We start from the raw sequence: 21,818 nt of genomic DNA, 5'->3' as shown, positions 1-21,818 counted from the left end.
CGTAAGTTAGTATGATTACACCTGTTAAATAATCTGAAAAATGGCACCTAAAGGATTTTGCACAAATCATAAAAAGTTCAGTGAATTACACACCTGTGTTTAATTTAATATGTTTATCAGTGTTGATTAATGTACTAAATGAACAATAAAGATTAAATATAGGCACTCTGTGATTGTATAATGAGGTTACTGGGCACAACTGACTAGAACTTAAGGATTTTGACCATTCCAAAATTTGGAAGGTAGAGTGATCTTAATTTTGTATTCACGATGAAACAAAATATCCCCAAATCATGGGAACTTGATGTAAAACTTTGCCTGTAAGAGAATGAATGAGAACTTTAGAGGGTGATAAATGACGTAGGCTGTGGGAAAAGTACGAGAGTCAACAGCTACTTTGGAGATTGGTGGTAATTTCCACCTTCCTTGTCAGACAGTGGAGCAGTTACCCTGGGTGTTTGGCTGCATGATTCACTGTGTGACTGGCTGGCAGTTGTCGGAGTGTTGGGAGAACAATCTGCTTTTCTGCTACGGTGTCCAACTGGTGAAAGTGAAACTTATTCACCCACTTCACCAATGTTGCAAGATTGAGCAAAGTTATGGCCTAGCATTTCACAAGAGTGGTCTCCTGGAACCTTTTTCCATAACTAGTTTTTGTAAATCCATCATAATTTCTGGCTGAGGCACAGCAATTGATTTTGGGCCAGAGGCACCCAGAATATTTCACCTATCAAGATAATGCCAGATGATTCTACTCCACAACAAGATCACAATCCTCTGTCATTAAGGAGCCCCTGTTACATCCCTCCTCTCTCTTTATCCACAATACCAAACATTTCACCCAGGCATCTCTCTATGCAAGTTCTGGCCCTACACCGCTCCATTTTCTCTTCCCTTTGGTCTCATGTCCTCTCTGTGGACAGCTTGTCGTGAGACATTAATCTCTTGAATCCACTCCCACTAAATTGCAAAAGAACAAATTTGCTTCCTGGTCCTTATTTCAGCACACATTATAAATCTGTCCTTTTTATTAAAAATCACCATCTCTTAAAATAAAACTTGCTGACTTCTATCTCATTTCTAATTTCTACAACCCCTCCAGTTATTAAACATTTTCCCTGTCAAGTAATGGTCCTTATGATTTTCTGGATGCTCTCCAGGCAGTATTTCTGGAGAGCATGAAGAGGTGATGTTCCAGGTTGGGACCCTCCTGCAGACTCATCTGAAGAAGGATCCCGACCCGATACGTCACCTATCCATGTTCTTCAGAGATGCTGCCTGACCTCTAAGTTACTCCAGCACTTTTGCTTCTCTACTTTTGGTAATAAAATAATTCTGCACCCTTTCTGCCAATAATATTCCCTTTCTGATCTGCCATTTCCACCAAAGCATATTGTTCGGCAAATCTGGTCAAGTTTATTGCCATATGCACAAGTATGGTAAGGCACAGAAACAATGAATATCACTTTAATCTCATTCGGTCTCAAGCTGACTTCCTGAGTTGCATTCTCATCATCTGAAAACTACCCACTTTTACCTCCATGATATTGGCAACCTTCACCTTTGACTCAGCACAATAATGACTGTAACCGTTATCCCCTTCTTTTTAAACTCAGAGGCCTGTAAGGAAGCCACAATTCTATGAGCATATCATCAAATTGCCAGCATGTCTGTTTTCAATCTGTATCACTTTCTTTTCCTTCAGTATCTCCCTTATATGTGTTTTATGGCTAAGATTCAAAATCTTCAGCAAGCTACTCAAGATGCTATTCATCTTATAAAAGAACACCAAATACCTTCAGCATAGTACTGTTTAGGAGAGATGAAGTTGTAGTTAAATGTGTTCTTCACATGATGCTCACACACAGTTTTTGGTACAGGTCACTCTGCAGAAATCAATCCTAAACTTAACTAAATTTCTTTCTTCTCTCTGTTGTACCAATGCCTAGTTTATCATCATCACCACAACTAACTTAGCTGAGACAGAGATCTTCTTGTTCTGTGTGACTTAGTGCCAATGGGCAGTGCATAACATACTGAATTAACGAGATAACGCAATGCCATATTCTCATTTATGTAGGAGCATGCTTGCCAGGGATGTGAGTAATTTTCTCGCGGAACCTTTGATGTGAGGTCCATTGAGGGATAATTGTCACTTTGAACATAAGTGTGCTGATGCATTCGACAGCTTATTATGGATCTGTGCAACTGAAATGGAAATGAAAATTGAGAAAGAATGTATTGCAGGCATGTGAATCAGTGCCACCTTGTGCGCACGACTACACAAAGTCAAAATTATCCTCATTCTTCATACATTTTAATGGCTCTCCTGTTCATTGACTTTTGCCAGGTGTGTTTCCTTTATTCAACTGAATTAGTGGTCAAACCTGCCAGCGTAGTTTTATTTGACAATGATCATCCATTTTATGTAAAATTATTTAAAATGCAGAATTAGATTTTTTTGCATGTAAATCGTTGCATAATAATAGTTTAAAAATCTAATAAAGTTTGGTGACAAGCTTGTCAACTCTCATGCATACATCCATTAATCCTAAGGAAGTAGAAAGACCCAGTGTTAATGCGAACTGCAAGTAAAACAGCAGAGGTGCAATGGTGATGGTGCGGTTGCTATATTGGGAGTGGGAGAGGGTGTGCAAAGGGTTAACAACATGAGTTTCGGTGGTGGACAAGTATATTAACGAAAGACCTCTGGTGAAAAGAAATTAAAGACTGTTGGACAGACACAAAAGAAAAGGGAAAAATATCACAGGCGTGTAAAAAATAATAAAGCAAATAAGTCAACTTATATTACATTTCTTCAAAGCACTAAAGAATAAAAATGTTATTATATTTTCAAAACAGCAACTGATCTTCTTTTCTGGATAAAATTAATTCTTATATCGTAAAACAAGTGTTCCTGTCTATTGGCATCTTGTCTGGGAGGCCCCAGTGTAATTCCTTATGTCTGAGCATCACAAATACAAAATGAATAATTAAAATGAAAAAATTAATGTAACTTCTCAGCAGGTCAGGCAACATCTGTGGAGAAAAATGCATTAATATTTCAGGTCAATGACCTTTGACAGAATCAAAAGGCCATTCTCTCCATTCCCGCTGAGCAACACACCGGGAATGTTACCGGCGAGTGGGGCCAAGCTCTCCAGCCGGCCCGGCTCGCCCAGCGTGGACGTCAACGGGATCCGCTCCGCGAGAGCGAGGAGGGACCCGCGGGCAACTGCCGGGAGCGAGGGGACTGTCGGATAGTGAAGTAAGCCATCGGAGAGCGAGGGGAGCCGTCGGAGAGTGAAGACGGCTGTCGGAGAGGGAGGAGAGCTGTCGAAGAGTCGTTGGAGAGTGAAGAGGCCCGTCGGAGAGGGAGGAGGGCCATCGCAGAGGGATGAGGGCCGTCGGAGAGCTGAGGGAGAGCGGCTGGAGAGTGAGGAAGGTCGCCAAGCACGAAGGGGGACCTGGCGGGGAGGGGGGCTACTGCCACGTGCACCGCAGGCAGTAGATAGGACTGTTCAGTGAAGTTTTGTAATTTTGTCGGCACCAGACACATGGCAACACTTGTGAGGTATGCTATATGATGTTACTGGGTTGTATGCAAAACAAAGCATCTAACTGTACCTAGGTACATGTGAGCAGAAAGCATAATTGAATCATTGAATTAGGTGCTGCTTGATATGCAGCATTTTGTTTCCAAAATCTGAGGTATTTTAGTTTTGTGAAATGCTTTTTGTTTTAGACAAATGAAAACTTTGACTTCTACAATAAAATTAATGTTGCATACTTCGTTTAGAAATGCAAAAGGAAACATGCATTTTATTCCATTAGGTTCCATTGGACTAATCCGAATGTTGATTATCGAGATCATCTTCTTTTCCCTCTATTTCCTTAGAAATTTTCAAGTTTGCCAAGATGAGGAATATCAATTTAGTTCAGCAAAATGAAACAATTTTCACTTTTAGCATTTTGTATTATAATTTGGCTTCCCCATATCAGGCAAATTTCCCATATGAGCCAAATAATGGGCAACTCTATCACTCAGCTGTTTAATTTAATTCACCATGCAGATCTTAAATCTTGACAAATCTTGACTTCTATCTCATAATTTCAGGTTTTGCCATGAACTAATTCAACAATGCAAGAAACTAATAGCAATCTTGGGGAGAAAATTTTATTTGGACCCTAAAGTAGCTCATGCAGAAATTCTGTGCTTGACTACCTGACTAATTGATCAGTAGATGGCCTGATCTCATTTATGGGTGAAACCCACAATATGAATAAGCGTTTTATAGCTTAACATTTTAGATATAGATCACAATGGGAACCCAGAGAGATATTCCTCAGCTAGAGGACACTAAAATCCTCAATTAATTAACTGCCGCCCTACAGTTGAATTAGCATAGACCAAGAGCACTTGGTAGCTCTGTTTTCATCTTATTATGGGTTTGAGAAGTTGAGAGAGAGATGAAATAGAATGTGAATAATATTAGAGTTGACAATGCTTGAACAGAAGTACATATGAGATTCAAGGAACCTTGGAATGGTGATTGTAGTGTGCCTTCACCAGATATGAACATTGTGCAACTCCTAGCGAACGAGTTTCTATTTATTAAACACAATGGAAAGAAAAGTACAGGATGCAATTTTGTAATAAGTTCCATGCGCATGTGCCTATAGTTGGAATAAGTGTGATTTTTATGCTTATTTTTTCATCAAATGTTATTCAAAATCAGTAGTAACTCTTCAACTGTTATTAATTGAGTTTGATTTAGAGTATATCAAATGCAGTTGAACAAGGAGAGTAAATAAAATAACCTCATGTAATAGGTTAACGAGAGTAGAACGAGAAAAAGTAGAACGAGAAAAAGAAAAAGCCTGAAACAAAGAAATGAGCTGTGTTAACTTCCAAAGCAAAGTAGTTGGGGCCAGGACATAGAAACAAGTATAGGAACAATATGAATATGGATTGGAATCTGTAATAAATGGATCTTCTGGCCAACTAGTTGGTAAACAAGGCCTGGCAAGATTGGGGGTGTGAGCAGATGGGTAACAGAAATACATGATGTGTCAAAATAAAGATATTAAAACCAATGATTTATTGCTAGAACAGCACATGGCAATGATTTTGCTAAACATGCATTTGCTGGGAAATAGAAAATAGCAGGATCATTTGAGGTGAACATTTTGTATCAGGCTGTGTTCATCAGGATTCTCTCAGAAGCTTGGATTAGTGTCCAAGGTTAGAATGCCTTAGACTAGTTTGACAATGGCCAAATGGTTTTGAATGAAGTCAAAGGGCATAGCCTTGCTATGTTTGAGTTCTCCCAGGTGACATGTGTGTTGGTAGAAGACACAACAGAGTCTATTTAGCAATTGTGATCTGCTCATGAGATGGGATAGGATAGGATGCAGCATTACTAAATTAACAAAACTTCATAAATTTTATTTTGAGCATTCTTTGAACACCAAGGCATGACTATTAGATTGTATCATGTTGAATTTTTCAACATCAAGCAATTGAAAATTAACTTTATCTGAAGTGGAACATCACAGTGACCATATTCCAATTGTTTCATGTCACTTCAGAAACTTAACTGGGCAATTCCAGGCGAACACTAACTTGACTGCTGTGATTTCTACTGCAAATCTCTTACGTACCTTTGAAACTTCTAATCATTGACCACTTGCCACCAAACAATCTCCCACTCTACCCCGACGCCCACAACCCACCCCTGAAACTGCTCACACCCAGCAAGGGTCAGGCACTGACCTCTTGAATCCCTGAACCCCAGTGACCTTCGCCCTCTTATCTACACAAGGTTCAGTCAGCCTTCCGTAATCTGTTTCCCTTGATTCACTGATTGCTCCAGACCTAGGAATCCCACAGCCCCCCTGTTAAAGGCTCCAATCTCTGACAGCAAGGCCTACAGTCCCTGATCCTTGATGGTTCCACACCCCCCATATTTCTATAAAGACACGGATCTTTCTTGAAAATCTCCCCTCTTATCACTGCAACCAGGCTGCTTAATTTTTTCTGCAACCTGATCCAATAGCCCAATCCTCATCTATATTTTTCACTGCAGAAAAGTGCAATGCCCTTTCAGTGGCAGGTTTTCAGTAAAGATCCCCCAACTAAAGCAGTCACAAGCACCCAGCTGCGACACCAAACTAGCAAAGTCACCAGGAGTACGAGAATTTCTGGACCCAAGTAGACAATCTATTTTTCTTTTCATCTTTTATAGACAAATTTGATGATTTATAATCAGTGAATTCACCATTGTAAACAAGATAGCAAATAGCTTCTCTAATAAATTATTGGTTGTCACACCAAAAGAGTGTTGCTTCATGGTGATTGAGCTGACAGGTTAAGATAATTACATGTTGCTGCTCAAAGAATGGGATGGATACATCATATCAGCACAAATGAAGGGAAAGATTTGTGAGAACAGGACATAAAACAGTGAGATATGATAACTCTACACAATACAGTTACCTCAAATACTCTCACATACAATCCTGTGCATTGCTATTATAATCCCATCCTGTCCTGTCTTGTTTTATCATGTGTATATTCGATCATTTACAAGATCGAGGACACACAGGATAACAAAAAACAGGACAGGATGGGATAAAGATAACAATCCACAGGATGAGATTGGCAGCGGTTCTTATGATATGTACTGGTACGGAATACCAGCACCTCTGACAAGTTAAAAATTAAATTTTTTGTATTCTAATTTTGTAAGCTCTTCAATTTAAAATTATTAGTTTTATTACAAAGAGATCTTTCTAGAAATGCTGCTTGGTTGGCTGTTTTTTTAAAAACATTTCAGTTTATGCTTACTCTTTGTTGTTGACGAATCGAATTTGTAGTGGTATTAGATGGCACTGGTGGTTGAACAAGTCTGGTGTGCTGGGCAGCGAAAATAAAATCTTTGAGATCCAACTAAACCATGACCTCTGACATATCTGACAGTCAAAAACCTTGAATGTCCCTGAGGTGGACTTGTCGAGACGGGACTGGATAAATAACCTATGACGTAGGTCAGTGGATAGCAGTGGCAGATATTTAAACAGTTTGTTCATAATGCTCAGCAGAATTCTATCTCAACTAGAAAGAGAGATCACATGAGGAAGAGGAACTATCCGTTGTTAACAAAAGAGGTTAAGAATAATGTTAAATTGAAAAGTAGGGCATACAATGTAGCAAGGGCTCGTGGTTAAGAGGATTGGGAATTTCAAGGAACCAGCAGCAAGACTAAAATGCTCATTAAAAAAAGGAGAAAATTAATATTGGGGGAAAATTTGCAAGTAATATCAAAGTGTGCAGTAACGGTTTCTGTGCATATATAAAAAGAAAGATAATCACCATGAAGAATACTGCAAATATCCTGATGGTAACAGATGGTCGAGTTTCAGGTAGCATGAACGAATTTGAAAAAATGCCAATCACAAGGCATAAGGTATTAGAAAAACCCACGGGGTTAAAGGCAAACAAATCACCAGGATCCAATGGCCTGCACCCAAGTGTTTTAAAGGAATTACGTAGCTGCAAAGATATGGAAGTTTTTCAAAATTATGAATTCCGCGATGACACCAGTGGATTGGTAAACCCGAAATGTGACTCCCTTGTTCAAGAATGAAGACAAAAGGTTGGAAACTCTCGGCCAGGTAGTTCATAGATGTACAACTTCAGGAAATATTCAGGAAATTGTCAATGAAGTGGCCAGCAAGTTCTCAACCTACAGATCCGTGTGCATTTTTCAAAATTGCCAGTACTTATATAGAGAAATGATAGCAATTCTGCACTGGTATTTCTCTGCAAGCTCCAATCCAACGGGGCACGAATGATAATCAATGAATTATATAAGAGGAGGAGTACATTTTAACATTGCAGAGGACGTAACATGGTCACAATACTTGGCAAATAATAGACACCGGGATATGAGAGGCTGGCGCAGCAGTAGAATTGCGGCCTTACAGTGCCAGAAACCTGGGTTCAATCCTGACCAGGGTTGCTGTCTATATGGAGTTTGTACGTTCTCCCCGTGACCTGCGAGAGTTTTCTCCGCATGCTCCGGTTTCCTCCCACACTCCAAAGACATAGACATTTGTAGGTTAAATGGCTTTTGCAAAAATTGTCCCTAGTGTGTGTAGTGTGCGGGGATTGCAGGTTGGCATGGAGTTGATGGGCTGAAGGGCCCATTTCCACGTTGTATCTCTAAATTAAACTAGACATTATTATATTACTCAGAGAGGGGAGATCAGACTGAAATACACATGGTCAGGGGACTGCATAAATCTCCTAGGATGGGAACAAGCAACAAGATGGGACATTGGTGATGAAAAATAGGGGGCATGGTAACAACTGCTCAAAGGTCTGCTGTAGATTTGTGTGTTTAACATACATCACACTGACAATCGACCACCCATTTACACTCGTTCTATGTCATCCTGCATTCCCACTTTCTCATCCATTCCCTACACACGAGGGGCAATTTTACAGAAGCCAATTGACCTACAAACTGGCACGTCTTTGGGTTGTGGGAGGAAACAGGTGCACCCGGTGGAAACCCATGGCAGTCACGGGGAGAACATGCAAACTCCACACAGACTGCACCCAAGGTCAGGATCGAACCCAGATCTCTGGTGCTATGCGGGAGCAACTCTACCATCTGCAGAGACAGAATGATGGGACTCAAATATGACTAGCAAGTGTGATTCCTTTTCTTTTAATATTAGGCTTGAAACTCAAAGCATTGAAATAAATTCTGGATAAAGGCATCCCCATGTTTACAGCTGTGTGAGAAAAGATGGAAGCAAGTTTGAGACACAAGAAACTGCAAATGCTGGAATTTTGAGCAAAAACAAAGTGCTGGAGAACTCTGCGTAGGAGTAGTGGGGAGAAAGCTGGAAAGCTGGAAAGCTTTGAGGTGGGGTAGGGCAAAGCCTGGCAAGTGATAGATGGAAGATAGACACATAAATCTGGAGTAATAGCGGGTCAGACAGCATCTCTGGAGAAAAGGAATAGGTGACATTTCCCTGAGGAAGGGTCTCGTCCCGAAACGTCACATATTCCTTTTCTCCAGAGGTGCTGTCTGACCCAATGAATTACTCCAGCTTTTTGTGTCTATCTTTGGTTTAAACCAACATCTGCAGTTCCTTCCTGCACAAGTGATAGATGGATATAGGTGGGGAAGAGGTGCGGTTAGCAGATGGGTGGAGTAGGGGACAAAGGCTAGAGTTGGAAAGGAAACAAAAGGGTATCAGATAAATAAATAAGAGGAGAATTAATGTAAAGCTGGAGGGAGGGATATGGGTGGAAGTGGTACCAGGGGAGGGGGAAATGGTGGGATAAGGTAAAAATGAGGTTGAGAGGTGAAGCAAGATCTGCAGACAGAAAATGGCTCAGATGGAACTTGTCAGTTGAAAAGTGTGCTGAACTTAGGCTTTTCAACACTGATACCAACCTGTCTACGCAGAATTCTGTGGGCGCTCAGAGGTTTCCGAGGGGGAGGAATCTTCGGGATATTTTCAGAATCGGAACTGTTCTGATGGCTGACAGGGAGAAACTCCATGGGAACCTGGAGGTGGCCACTGGTGCCTGTGGGCTGAGATCGGACCGATGTGGTTGAACCTAGGGAGCAATTTGCAACAGTAATTATTGACCATGTTGCTAACCAATCAACAATTCCTCAGCAGATTTCTAATCCAGTGTTATTTGCCAGTTTTTAATCTGGTAAAACCTATTTCCAAAACTTTTACCAATGACCTTTTAAAAAGATTATTGCCACAATAAAAGACAATTTACAGGCCTTCCCCTCTAATTATTACACAAGAAGTTCAGTGGTATCGTTCTCAGGATGCCCTAAAGTGCTTCACAGATATTGAACCACTTGTCCAGAGAAATGTGTGTGCCAGTTTATGAAAAGAAGGATTCCACAATTAGCAATCCACTGAATAACCAGTTCATCTGTTTTTAGTGGCGTTGGTGGGGGATAGATTTTGTTGAAGAATGAACCAGAAGAATCTCCATTATTTTCTATGCAAAATATTATTACCACCTGCAAGAGTTTAACTCAGTTTAATAACTCATCCAAAAAACAGTACCTACAACACAATAGCACTCCCTCTACTGTACTAAGTGTCAGAGCAGCATGCATGCTCATATCCAGGAGTGGATCTTAAATCCCAAATCTACTGATATAGAGAGAAAGAGTTACTGATTGGGTTAAAGTAAGGCATGTAAAGTTTTTGCAAATAGAATAAGACTAAACTTGAAGGTGAGCTACAACGTCAAAATAATTAAAAGTAGCAAACACCTTCTACACAGGATTATTCAGTGGTTTTCACTGTGTAGACTATTTTACAAGTTTTTATAAAGAACCAGGACAGACTGGAATCGATTCAAATAGGTCAGTCCAATCAAATTATAAACAGTGAGCACATTTTTCAGCAGGATTTTATAACAGCGATAAGAACTAAATTGGCAATAACTGCCCTGCATTAATGTTTTACCGACAAATGTTGGGAAACGCATGGAGGCAACAATATAATGTTCAGTTCATTATTTTGCCTGTAAGAGGGCCACAATGTACATCAAATTAACCTCCGCTGTAATGTAGGATACGGATCATTCATTGACAATATTGTAATATTAACAGTGAAGATGCCCAAGAGACAAGGTGTCATTTAAGGCAGGAAACAATGTCGAACTTAACAGAAAGACAATTCCCTCCGCTTTTAACAACAATTGTTATCATAATGAATTGGATTTTTTTTTTTAAGCATATTAGTTGGATTAGAATGTTAACTTGTATCTTTCTGTGAAGTTACTGAGCAAGTTGATCAAATTACTGCTCGATCATTGACCGAGAGACTTTCATTTTACACTCATAGATAAGACATACCAGACTGCGACTTGTGATCATTTTCTGACCCCTGCAGATCTTCTAATGGAGCTGGGTTGACAGGCTGAAACATGTAGCTATCATTGGGCAGAGAGTGTGTGCGGCCAACAAAAGGTTTCCTCACTGTGAGAAGGTTCTTCTCTTGGATCTCCTTCTTCACCTCTTGTTCTTGAGTGTGCTCAGCCTGCAGGGGAGAAGGTTGTTGTCAAATTTACGGGGGCAAGGCAACAATGACACCTGAAAGACGCTGAGCTGCAGATAATGTAGAACACAATCATGCAGAAGGTCATCAATGCGACAAAATGACCTACAGAGTACAGCAACAGAGACACAATGAAAAGAGGAAGTTCAAAACATTTGAGCAGGAAATGTTTAATCATTTTGCTGTAAGGCGAATGAATCACGATATAGACACGCTGCATTGCGACAGAGACAGTAGTGTATTACAATGCTCAGCAATCTGCACAACACACAAACCATGACAATGCCAATTCCATCAGTCAACTGCTTCATGCAACTTCACAACTTCTCTGCATATGTCATATTCCTCATTATGGAATACAACATCTTCAAATGCATCATCAGAAGCTACGAGCCATTTTTCTAGTAATCCATTGTTATTAAACACAAACTAGGCAACTGTTCTACAAATTGGGAAACATTTGCTTGATTACTAAAGACAATTATTAAGAATAACGTGTCAGTGAAAATCCAAAAGATAAAAATTATGGGGTAAAAATGTAAAAATGTGCGTGGATCGCTGGTCAGCTCGGACCTGGTGGGCCGAAGGGCCTGTTTCCGCGCTAACGATAAACAAAACTAAACTAAATCTATCCTGTCCTTGATCCACCCCACCTGCTGTTTGGGTTTATTGAAGCCAAATACGTGGATATATTATTGTTCAATGCAACCACTCAAGGTGAATTTCTATCACCACCACTGCCATTTCTTTTTTTAATTTTAATTTGTGCCCTTTTAAATAAAAACTGAATTTGCTGGTGTCAAAGGGGAGATCAAGGACAAATGCAGGTTGAAATTGGGTCAAATGGCTTGAAAGTAATTTCTTTACCCTGATTCATCAATCCTGCACATACAGTATGAATTCCCTTTCGAAAAGGCTGAGAAAGGAGAAAGTTAGGAGATTGAATAACCTGGAGGCTCAAAATCCTAAAACAAATGCTATTTTATCGATGTCCAAGCACACCATCACCAGAACGAATGATTCTAGCTGTCCAACGAATGACCAGTTGGAGATAGCTATGACACTATTTACCTCAAGATACTCAGAATATGAAATTCATCTAGACTTTCGTTATTTGATGTTACATCACCCTACACTTTAGATTATACTTTCTCACTTGTCCCACATGTTTGATGCTGCCAGCTTAACCTATCAGATATAATGTGCTTCCACACGTGGACATTGCTATCTTTCTGTATGTATGACAGGAGTACTTCCCTTTATATACATCACAATGATTAGACTCTGTTATCTCAATGTAGATTTTACATATTATTACTATATTTTAGATATTATCTCTACTCTTTCTTTATCGGAAGGTGTACTTTATGTTACTGCTAGTATTGGAAATCATTTCAAAGGTAAGCCACGTGCCCTTTACATGTAAAACACTGCTCCCATTAAAGTTACCCATATCATATATCCCCTTGAATATAAATTTTAAAAGCTGTGCTCAGTTTCTATTAACTGGAATCTATTCAGGATATATTCTGCATCTCATTGTCCAAATGAACAATTTTGTCATTCTTTCTCTGTCAAGTCACGCCAGTCCTTAATGTAGAGCAACGCTCTGGGAAATAGTTTCATCAACACCAGTTATTTTTCAGCATCAGATCCACCAAAATGTCCAAGCCTAAGAGGGCTGAATCTGGCTACCAGACATCAGGACCATCTCACTCTTGCCTCATCGACAGACCACCCTGGGTACTCCTTCTCTGCAGCTGGGTAACCTCTTGTTACAACAATATATAACTCCGAGATGAACTGAAGCTGCAGACACATCTGGGAGGATGGATGGGAACATCTAAGAGTAGAGTGCCAGAGGGGCATTAACCTCTGCAGTCTTTTTAAACAAAATGCTCCTCCCTCCTTCAAGTCTAGGCTGAGATGCACAAACCTCAAATAAAACAGGAAATATACTGGAATTACAAAGAATGCAATCTGTCAGGATGGCAACACTAGATTGGAGGAAACAATGCATCAATTCTAAATACTTGCAACAATATCAGAATCTTTTTTTGTTGACTCGCACTCTTTGCAACACATCTGTACCACAGGATTATCAGGAAGATTTGCATCTGCATATGGGAAACAGTTTTTCATTTAAAGCAAACTGTTCATTCAGGATAAATCAGCTACTGGCATCAATTTTGTCCATTAAACACATGCTTTTGCATGAGGCATGACAGAATAGTATTCATTGTCATTGGTACCAGCTAGAACATAGCACAACAGAATTCCTGTATCGCTCTGCCACAGGAGACATATTCAATAATGAAATGACATGAACAAGAAGCACATTCAACAGAAGACAAATACAGGATCCAGAAATGTTGGCTTGATAAAAAGAATTTGTTGCGCAACAGATGAAAGCATTAGTCTACACATTAGCCTGAAAATGTCAAGTGCTTTGGCAGCAAGAGGAGCAGATGGGTTTATATATAAATCAGGGCCAGAAATACTCTTCCTTTGTGCATTTTCCAAGAAAGGGAATGCATGATATCACATTATTGGAGTTGGATATCCACAGGTCATTTACTGTAATGTTTTGTCTCTAGTTTCAATCATCCAAAGTCACGTTAAATGTCGATGGGGTTATCACATGCAACCCGTACCCTCCACTGTTTTTGCAACGTTCGAATATTCTCACAATTGTATCTGTAAGTGTAGGACCTTGCTGGTCTGACACACATTCAGAGCTTTGGTGTTGCCACTATTTACTTAAACTTTGCTTTTATGGGTCTTATTAGTATCAGCTGAACATTTTGGAGCTTTAAGCTTAGAATATAATTATTTTCTGAAATTACATATTTTTTTGGAATGTCCTTTATTTATCATGTTTTATTTATGGAGTGAGATCAACGAATCTTAGCAAGGACAGGTAGGGCTATTCCATCCATACACTGGTTGTTCAATCTATCTGTTGCTCAATGTGTCTCACCTGGAGCTTTGAGTGGCCATTAAATGATGGGTTGTGGTTAGGTTTACTGCCTCTGGTGTCTCCTCAAGGTTCATGATATCATTTGTGAGAGGCGAGGAAGGATAACCAGCATGCAAGCCCTGCTTTTAATGTATTTTACTTTTCTTTCCTACCTTCTGTCATTAGCTCATTTTCAACACAAAATGCTTCTCACGCATAAGTCCTCCAAACTACTATCTCCCGTGCTTCCATTCTTCTATCCCATTTGAGCTGGAAGTGTTAATGTTACTCTTCCCTTAATCACTGTCCCCTTTTATTCAAAATTGTCATAATAGCCCCTTCCTCAAAAAAGTTGACTCCTACTTCATTGCAAAGTACCAGCCAATCTCACTCTCCCAGGTTTGTACTCATCTTTTGTGGAATTCTACTCTGAATCCCTTTAGTCAGTCTTCTTGTCTTGCAAATGACATCCAGAGTGATTGTGACAAAAGTAAACTCCACATCCTTCTCAACGAGAGTCTACTCTTTAACTCCATTCAATCCTTCTCCAAAGACTTTACACCTGCCTGATTTCGTTCTTATTTACCCAGAATTAGAAATGGCTTCACTACTGATTCTACACCAGTGACTGGCATTTATCCCTGGCCCCTCCTGTTTCTCATTTACATGCTTGGCGACAGCATTTAAAACACAGGATCAGTTTCCACATGTACATCGATGATTCCCAGCTCTACTTCACCATGACCTCTTTTGAAGTCGACACCATCTTTAAATGGTTAGGCTGCTTGTTCAATATCCAGTTTTGCAAGAGCAGGAATTGTCACCAAAAGATCCATTCTCTACTACATTGTTCTCTCTAGCAATGACCTGAAACAGAGTATCTACAAATTTGATGTTGAGTGTGAGTTTTATGATGAACCACAGACTATGCCCAATATTAAGGCCATCTATTTCCAATCCCAGGTTCAAAAACAGCTTCTTCCCAGCAACCATCAGGCTCTTGAACACTGCACTACCACAGCAACTCTGATATTCTATGGACAGTGTCTTTGGTTGCACCACAGAATTCTTTTAGCACTATTATGATCACCTAGTATTACTGTTATCAATTTATTGTATTATTGATTATTATGTATTTACCTGTGTATTATTGCATTAATGGACTTGTTAGGCTGCAGCAAATAATTTTATTGTTCTGTTGCCGCTTCAGTTGTCACTCTTAACTTAACTCTTGACTTTTCATAACATCTCTCAACACCACTTCTGCCTTAGATAGACACAAAAAGCTGGAGTAACTCAGCCTGGCAGGCAGCAACTCTGGAGAGAAGGAATGGGTGATGTTTCGGGTCGAGACCCTTCTTCAGAGATGCTGCCTGTCCTGCTGTGTTACTCCAGCTTTTTGTGTCTATCTTCGGTTTAAACAGCATCTGCAGTTCCTTCCTACACATCACTTCTACCTTATCTTATCTAATGCTATCCTAAATATCTTTGATTTCCCACCTTTGAGGCCCCTAAAACAACATCTTTGATCAAGCTTTTGATCATCTGTTATAAAATCATCTTTTGTGGTTTGGTGTTAAATTTAATTTGTTAACGGTCTTGTGGGATGTTACTCTACGTTAAAGATCCAGGATGTTGCTGTTTTCCCCGTAGATTTATGGTACAATTAATGTGCCAAATGTGGGAACTCATTTTTTGTTTTCCTTGCAGAATGTTTTGTACATGAATCACTAAGCTCGTAAACTGCAGATATAAAAGATCAATGACATCATCATTTAGTTAGGATTTGAATAAGTTTGAAAATAGGCAATTCCATGAACTCGTGATTCCAAAGAATATTTTCACAGTTCCATATTCATTGGCTAACTGAACTGTAGGATACCTGCCGTTAATACCCTGTGGTGGTAACCTGAAAGGCACTGTGATAGAGAAAATCTAACCGACAATTGTACCATCAGAAATAAGATATCCTAAAAATAAGTTTGTATTCCATATTTGATAAAGAGGTCTGACATTCTACATGCTAGGCTTGCTTTGAGTCCTCTTTCCAAACACAACTATCAGCGGTTGCAGAATTTGGAATTTACAAATCATAATTGCAGCACAATCAGAATTTGTTGATTTTATGTCGAACTGTATGAAAATGATGATGGAGCTTAATCACAAATTGTGTTTCAGGTGATGAGTTCGGACATCCTGAAGTGGTGACTTCGAGAATCACAAAGAGATGGAGATCATGCTAGGTTTGACATTGTCCAGTTATTGTGCACATTATCATAACTAGATGACATAAATTAGGTGGTAGAGTATTTCGAGCCCTGGTATAAGCAGAATACTGGTGTGGAATAAGTACATTGCTTTCCAGCGTATTTAGTAAGAATACGTTTGCATCATCGGGCAATGAATCATCTGTCAGTGCTAACGACCACGATTTCTCAGACTGAATATCAGACGTCAGAGAAACAGCCTCCATCTCAGCTAGAGGGATCTAAACAGGGAGAGATGACCAGTTGTGAGAATCTAGGACAACAGTACACAATGGACTTTACACCTCAATAGACTGCACACTCACTTACCAGTGGTGAGTACAACGGGCATTGAGCGCTTGCAAACTGAAATGATTTTCTCTTCCTTTTGTGTGCAGTTCACTAAAGCTACAAAGTATTCATTATAATTTTACCCTCTCCCAATTTCCTACTTCTCCATGTGCTCTCTTGGACCTATTGATTCACATGGGGCAATGTCACACTTATGCCAGCAGCTCCTGATACCTCCTCACCTTTGTTTATTTATTAAACCCTGTAAGTGTTAGCGGTCTCACGGAGCACTTCATCACACATGTGTTCATGAGTACAACCAATGGGACTGTCATAGTTTAGATGTATGCAACTCATGTTGGCAATTTCTAGCTTTAATTTAATTGAGTGACGTAATCATTTTTATGCTGTTGCATTAAAAAAACATTTGGGGGGCTGTATATTGCTGGAATCTACATGCACCTCTCAGACAGAACTAAATACATATATTTAAAAAATGTGAAATGTTCACTGCTGCAAGTTAATTGGTTATTAAACAAAGAATAAGGACATTTGACCTCCTAAACCTCCTCTGCTATCCAGATGGATCCAGGCTATTCCACACTTCAACTCCTGTCCCCAATTTCCAGCCTCCTTGAAAAACCACCTCTAATTTTTACAATGCAATGCCCAGACTTAAAATTTCAGAGGAGTACATTGTCCCAGTGACAATAGAACAATATAATTTTAGTCAGCTTGGCAATTAAACATCTTGCCTCTTGATAAAAAACAGTAAGAACCTCTGGTGCAACCGATGGGTGTGCCACACCGTCACTGTTCAGGGACTAATGCTTCACTCATCAGCTTGCTACAGCAATTTTCAGAAGCGTCCAAGGGCTTTATGGACACACATACTTCACCTGGGATCAGGGCAACAAGGCACAATGAGTTAAGATAATCATAGCCCTGACAACGGTCACAGATTCGGTTGGCAATCAGAAAGCAATTGGTTAAAAGTTGTTGAGGGGTGGGATGGCATCAGTTAGGATTATGGACTGGATTTTAGTTAACGATCAGGTAAATGGGATAAGTGAAGGGGGGAAAGGTCAGCAATTAGAATCAAGATTGGATCCAAGATCAAGCGAGCAGTCAGGGTATAGGTGGGGGTGCAGGAAATTGGGTCAGTGATCAATGGATTGGTGGTCTATCAGGGATGTGCAAGGCTCAAGGGCTTTTGAGCATTGGACATGGTGCGGGAGGAGATTAGGGACCCAGGGATTTGGAGGATCCAGGACAGGGCTGTTAGAGTAATGTGGCGTTGGGGCGAATCCGGAGATGGCTGAGATTTGTAGGAGTGTTTTTGGCAGTATGCTAACTGGGATAGTGCTAGCTGGAAAGATTAAAAGAACAGGAATTTCCCGAGCAGTGTCCCAGTCTGGCAGAGTACTACAAAAACAAAGTGTGAACTAATGGGACTCCTGTAAAGTGGGGTCTAACTTTTCTTGCAAAATAGCAAAGTAGTGTGGAACAGGGAATGGCGTAATTTGATTTGCATCCAAAATGACATTTTGTGTGATGTATAAGTGAGACTCAAGGTGTGAAGCGCCTGGTCACATTTGCAGGGTGAAGCAGAAATAGTTACAATTCCATTTCACTCTAATGTAATTAAATTTTCAATCACACAGTGCTGAAGTAAACTTTGCCAAGCATTCTAATTTCTAGGTCAGTTTGAACAGCGTTTTTTAATGCAGTGAGTCCAGACGTACAGGAAGTGGAATCAATATGTATGGAAATAAGAGATACTATGGGGCAAAAACGTTGGCTGGAACAGCTATAAGCCTTGAGGCAGCAATACAACTGGAAAGAAAATTGGACAGGCAATTAATCAAGAAAAAATAAAACCTTTTTGGAAGAGTAATGCAATAATCATGGTGGATTTTAATCTTCATTCAGATTGGGGAAAATGAAATTAGGAACAGTAATTTGGAGAAGGTTATGTAAAATTTATTTTCAATAGTTTCTTTAGAACAATATGTCATGGAATCAACTAGGAAAGAGGCGGACAAAACTCACTTTGTGTCATGCAGCAATGTTAATTAGTAATTTCATAGCAAGAAATCCTCTAGGGGAAATGGACCAAGCATAAGAGAATTTTGTATATAGTTCAAGAGAGACTATTCGCCGGAAGTCAGAATCAATTATGGGTAGCTGATCAAAGTATAATTTAATTAGATTATAAAGTTTGCCAGTCGATAAACTATTGCAAACAGTTGCAGAAATATTTAAACATTCTCATTGAAGGTATGAGCCACTGAAAAATAAAAACTATGAGAAATGTGATTTGTTTATGAGAGAGTAAGGATAATATTAGATTTAGATTTTTTTTTAGATTTTTTAGATTTAGAAATAAAGCGCAGAAACAGGCCCTTCGGCCCACCGCGTCCGCGCCGCCCAGCGATCCCCGCACATTAACACTATCCTACACCCACTAGGGGCAATTTTTACATTTGCCCAGCCAATTAACCTACAAACCTGTACGTCTTTGGAGTGTGAGAGGAAACCGAAGATCTCGGAGAAAACCCATGCAGGTCACGGGGAGAACGTAAAACTCCGTACAGACGGCGACCGTAGTCAGGATCGAATCTGAGTCTCCGGTGCTGCATTCGCTGTAAGGCAGCAACTCTACCGCTGCGCCACCGTGTCGCCCTAGTTTAAAGCCTCATTATATTGCCAGAATGGTTGGTAAGAGAATTGGGAATGTTTTGCAAAGTAGCAAAGATTAAGAAAATGTTGAAGATGGAGCATTAGTCTTCAGTCCAAAAGAAACAATAAATGTAATGACAATTCTAGTGTCACTTCATTTTAGAGAAAGTACGGAAGAAATTAAGGACAGTAAAAAAGCAACAAATCCACCAGTAGGATGGCCCTACTTATTACAACTTATGAGGCCATTCACTCCAATGGGATCTTGCTGGTTCCCAATAAAGTAATGCCATTTCCATTCTCCTTATTTCCTTGAAATTAAACATAGAAAATACGTGTAGGAGGAGGCCATTTGGCCCTTCGAGCCAGCAACTCTGCAAACTATTCTCTCATTGCCATCAACTCCACTTTTATTCACCTGGCTAGAACCCATGGAATCTACAACCTGTAATTCCTGAGGAAATGCCACAGAGACAAAGGACACACAAGAGGTGATGTTTAAAAGCACCCCGATTCTGCAGCATTCACAGGAAATTGAAAAGTAGCAAACTTAACATCACTAGTTAAGAAAGGAGGGAGATAAAACAATTCATCAGTTTTCACCATAATGCATCATGAAGTATGGACGAATGGGGAATTCAAAATTATTATGGGATAAGGTTGCATCAACATGGTTTGATTCAGGGAAAATAGTGTTTGTGACAAATCTAATAGATTTGTTTTGCTGGCAAAGCTGAGGTCAGGCTTTGGTAGATATAAAAACAAAGATTGGTTTTTAACAGGCTTTTTATGTCATTGATAAATCAGACACTTTAAAAAACCGTTCAGATGAAAAAAAAAAATAGCAATTGTGAATGAACACTAAAGGAAATAAAATTACCTTTTCTGAGTCAAATCTTACAATCCCATTGATCATGCACTAAGTGTACAATTACTGCAGTATTTAATCTAGAATTAAATACTTTAGGTACAAAGATTAAATGTATTGTTGTTACTGCTATTACTGCTATTTTTAACAGGTTTTCAGTGTGGATTTCTGTTTGCTTTTAACCTTATCATTGTATGTAATTACACTGTTTAATTCTGAGTACATCCAACAGCCAAATGGAATCGGGTATTGTGTACAATTACAGGAAACATCAGAAGCAGAAATTGGTTCTTGGTTGCACGAGATAAAGGTACAATAAGGTAGTGTCAGTGCATTGTTCTCCAGTTCAGTATTTCAGTCCTGGTGAGTTGAGTGTGACTGAAAACAAACTTCTACTCCATTGATTTTGCCCCTAAACAACTGCATTCTGAAATACTAGAAATTTCTGTTTATCATCACCTGTAATTCAAGACAGAAAATAAATCAAATACACCATATGTTTTTATCAATAAGCTGTCGTCGGCCAGGAAGAAGATGTCTTTGAAGCTCTAGCAACATCAGCAAGGAAGAGGTCCGGATCACATTTGATCCGATCAGTGCAGTTAGAATCATACTCTCATCCCCAACACTATTCTCACACGAAAATACACAGAAAACACTGTCCTCAGACATTGAATACGAATCTAGCCCTTTCCATAAATCCATGAGCAATTTCTTACCTTTAGTCTGAAAATACTTGTTTGTACATAAGGGAATGTTAAATGATTTATGTCAGAAATTATAACTAATTTGCCTTAAAGGTTGGAAACAGATCAATTTGCACCCCTTTCGTTCCGAGTTATCGCGTGTTCGAGAGAAGCTGGTGTTTCTTGATACTTGACTGTTTAAACGCCTCACTTACACAGTAACATGTTTGTGAAATATCAGATTTAAAGCAGTGCTTCTTACCAAATGTGCTGCTAGCAAACAATACCATACCATTCGTCATGCAGAGAGAAAAGCAAGTCAATAAATGAAGAGAGATTAAAATTGCTGAAGATTACATATCAGAAACTATACGCAGGCTCATTTCACACAACAAACAAATGTGATTCTGTCAATTGAAACTAATTGTCTATTTTTGTACATTATTTATTAAAAGGTCTGATACTGCATAACAGTTCAAATGGCTTGGCTTTGTTGACTAATTTTGTCCCTATCTCACCAGCTATGCTGGGATACAGGTCTGTAATGTTAGGGTTCCATTACCTGACTTGAGCGACCATTCTTCGCATCTGACCCTACTTGTGCTCTTCAGTGGGCATTTTGACCATGGAGAGCATTGTCAATTGCATTTTGATTGGCGATCATAGTTTCTGTCCAGAGGGGTCAGTGATTCGTTGGAAAAAGCCAAACAGACTTTTCACCCTCTAATTTACCATTGCAGAGACCGTATTGGACAGCCTCCAGAGAAAAGATTAGTTATTGTACAGATTGAAGATGGAAGCAGTAAACTTTTAGACTTTAGAGATACAGGACGGAAACAGCCCTGTCGGCCCCACCGAATCCGTAGCACCCAGTGATCGCCCTGTAAACTAGCACGATCCTACACACTAGGGACAATTTACAATTTTACCAAAGCCAATTAACCTACAAACCTGTACCTCATTGTATG

The 21,818-nt window shown here is 39.6% G+C and overlaps 1 protein-coding gene across 5 annotated transcripts in view; it reads right to left on the bottom strand.

Annotated features, from left to right (window-relative positions):
- cacna1g (calcium channel, voltage-dependent, T type, alpha 1G subunit) overlaps positions 1-21,818 on the bottom strand; it is a 219,650-nt gene that overhangs the window by 8,402 nt on the left and 189,430 nt on the right. For 3 of the 5 annotated variants that reach the window (XM_078401171.1, XM_078401172.1, XM_078401173.1), the window contains 3 exons: positions 16,431-16,565; positions 10,917-11,100; positions 9,477-9,643 (listed from right to left, as the gene is read on the bottom strand). In XM_078401171.1, coding sequence (XP_078257297.1) covers positions 9,477-9,643; positions 10,917-11,100; positions 16,431-16,565 — 486 coding nt within the window. The remainder of the gene's footprint in view (positions 1-9,476; positions 9,644-10,916; positions 11,101-16,430; positions 16,566-21,818) is intronic. The other 2 variants (XM_078401174.1, XM_078401176.1) reach the window with 1 other exon arrangement.

The sequence above is a fragment of the Rhinoraja longicauda genome, chromosome 6 (genome assembly GCF_053455715.1).
Source record: "Rhinoraja longicauda isolate Sanriku21f chromosome 6, sRhiLon1.1, whole genome shotgun sequence".
Lineage (NCBI taxonomy): Eukaryota > Metazoa > Chordata > Chondrichthyes > Rajiformes > Arhynchobatidae > Rhinoraja > Rhinoraja longicauda.
This window is presented reverse-complemented; position numbering and strand designations above follow the sequence as displayed.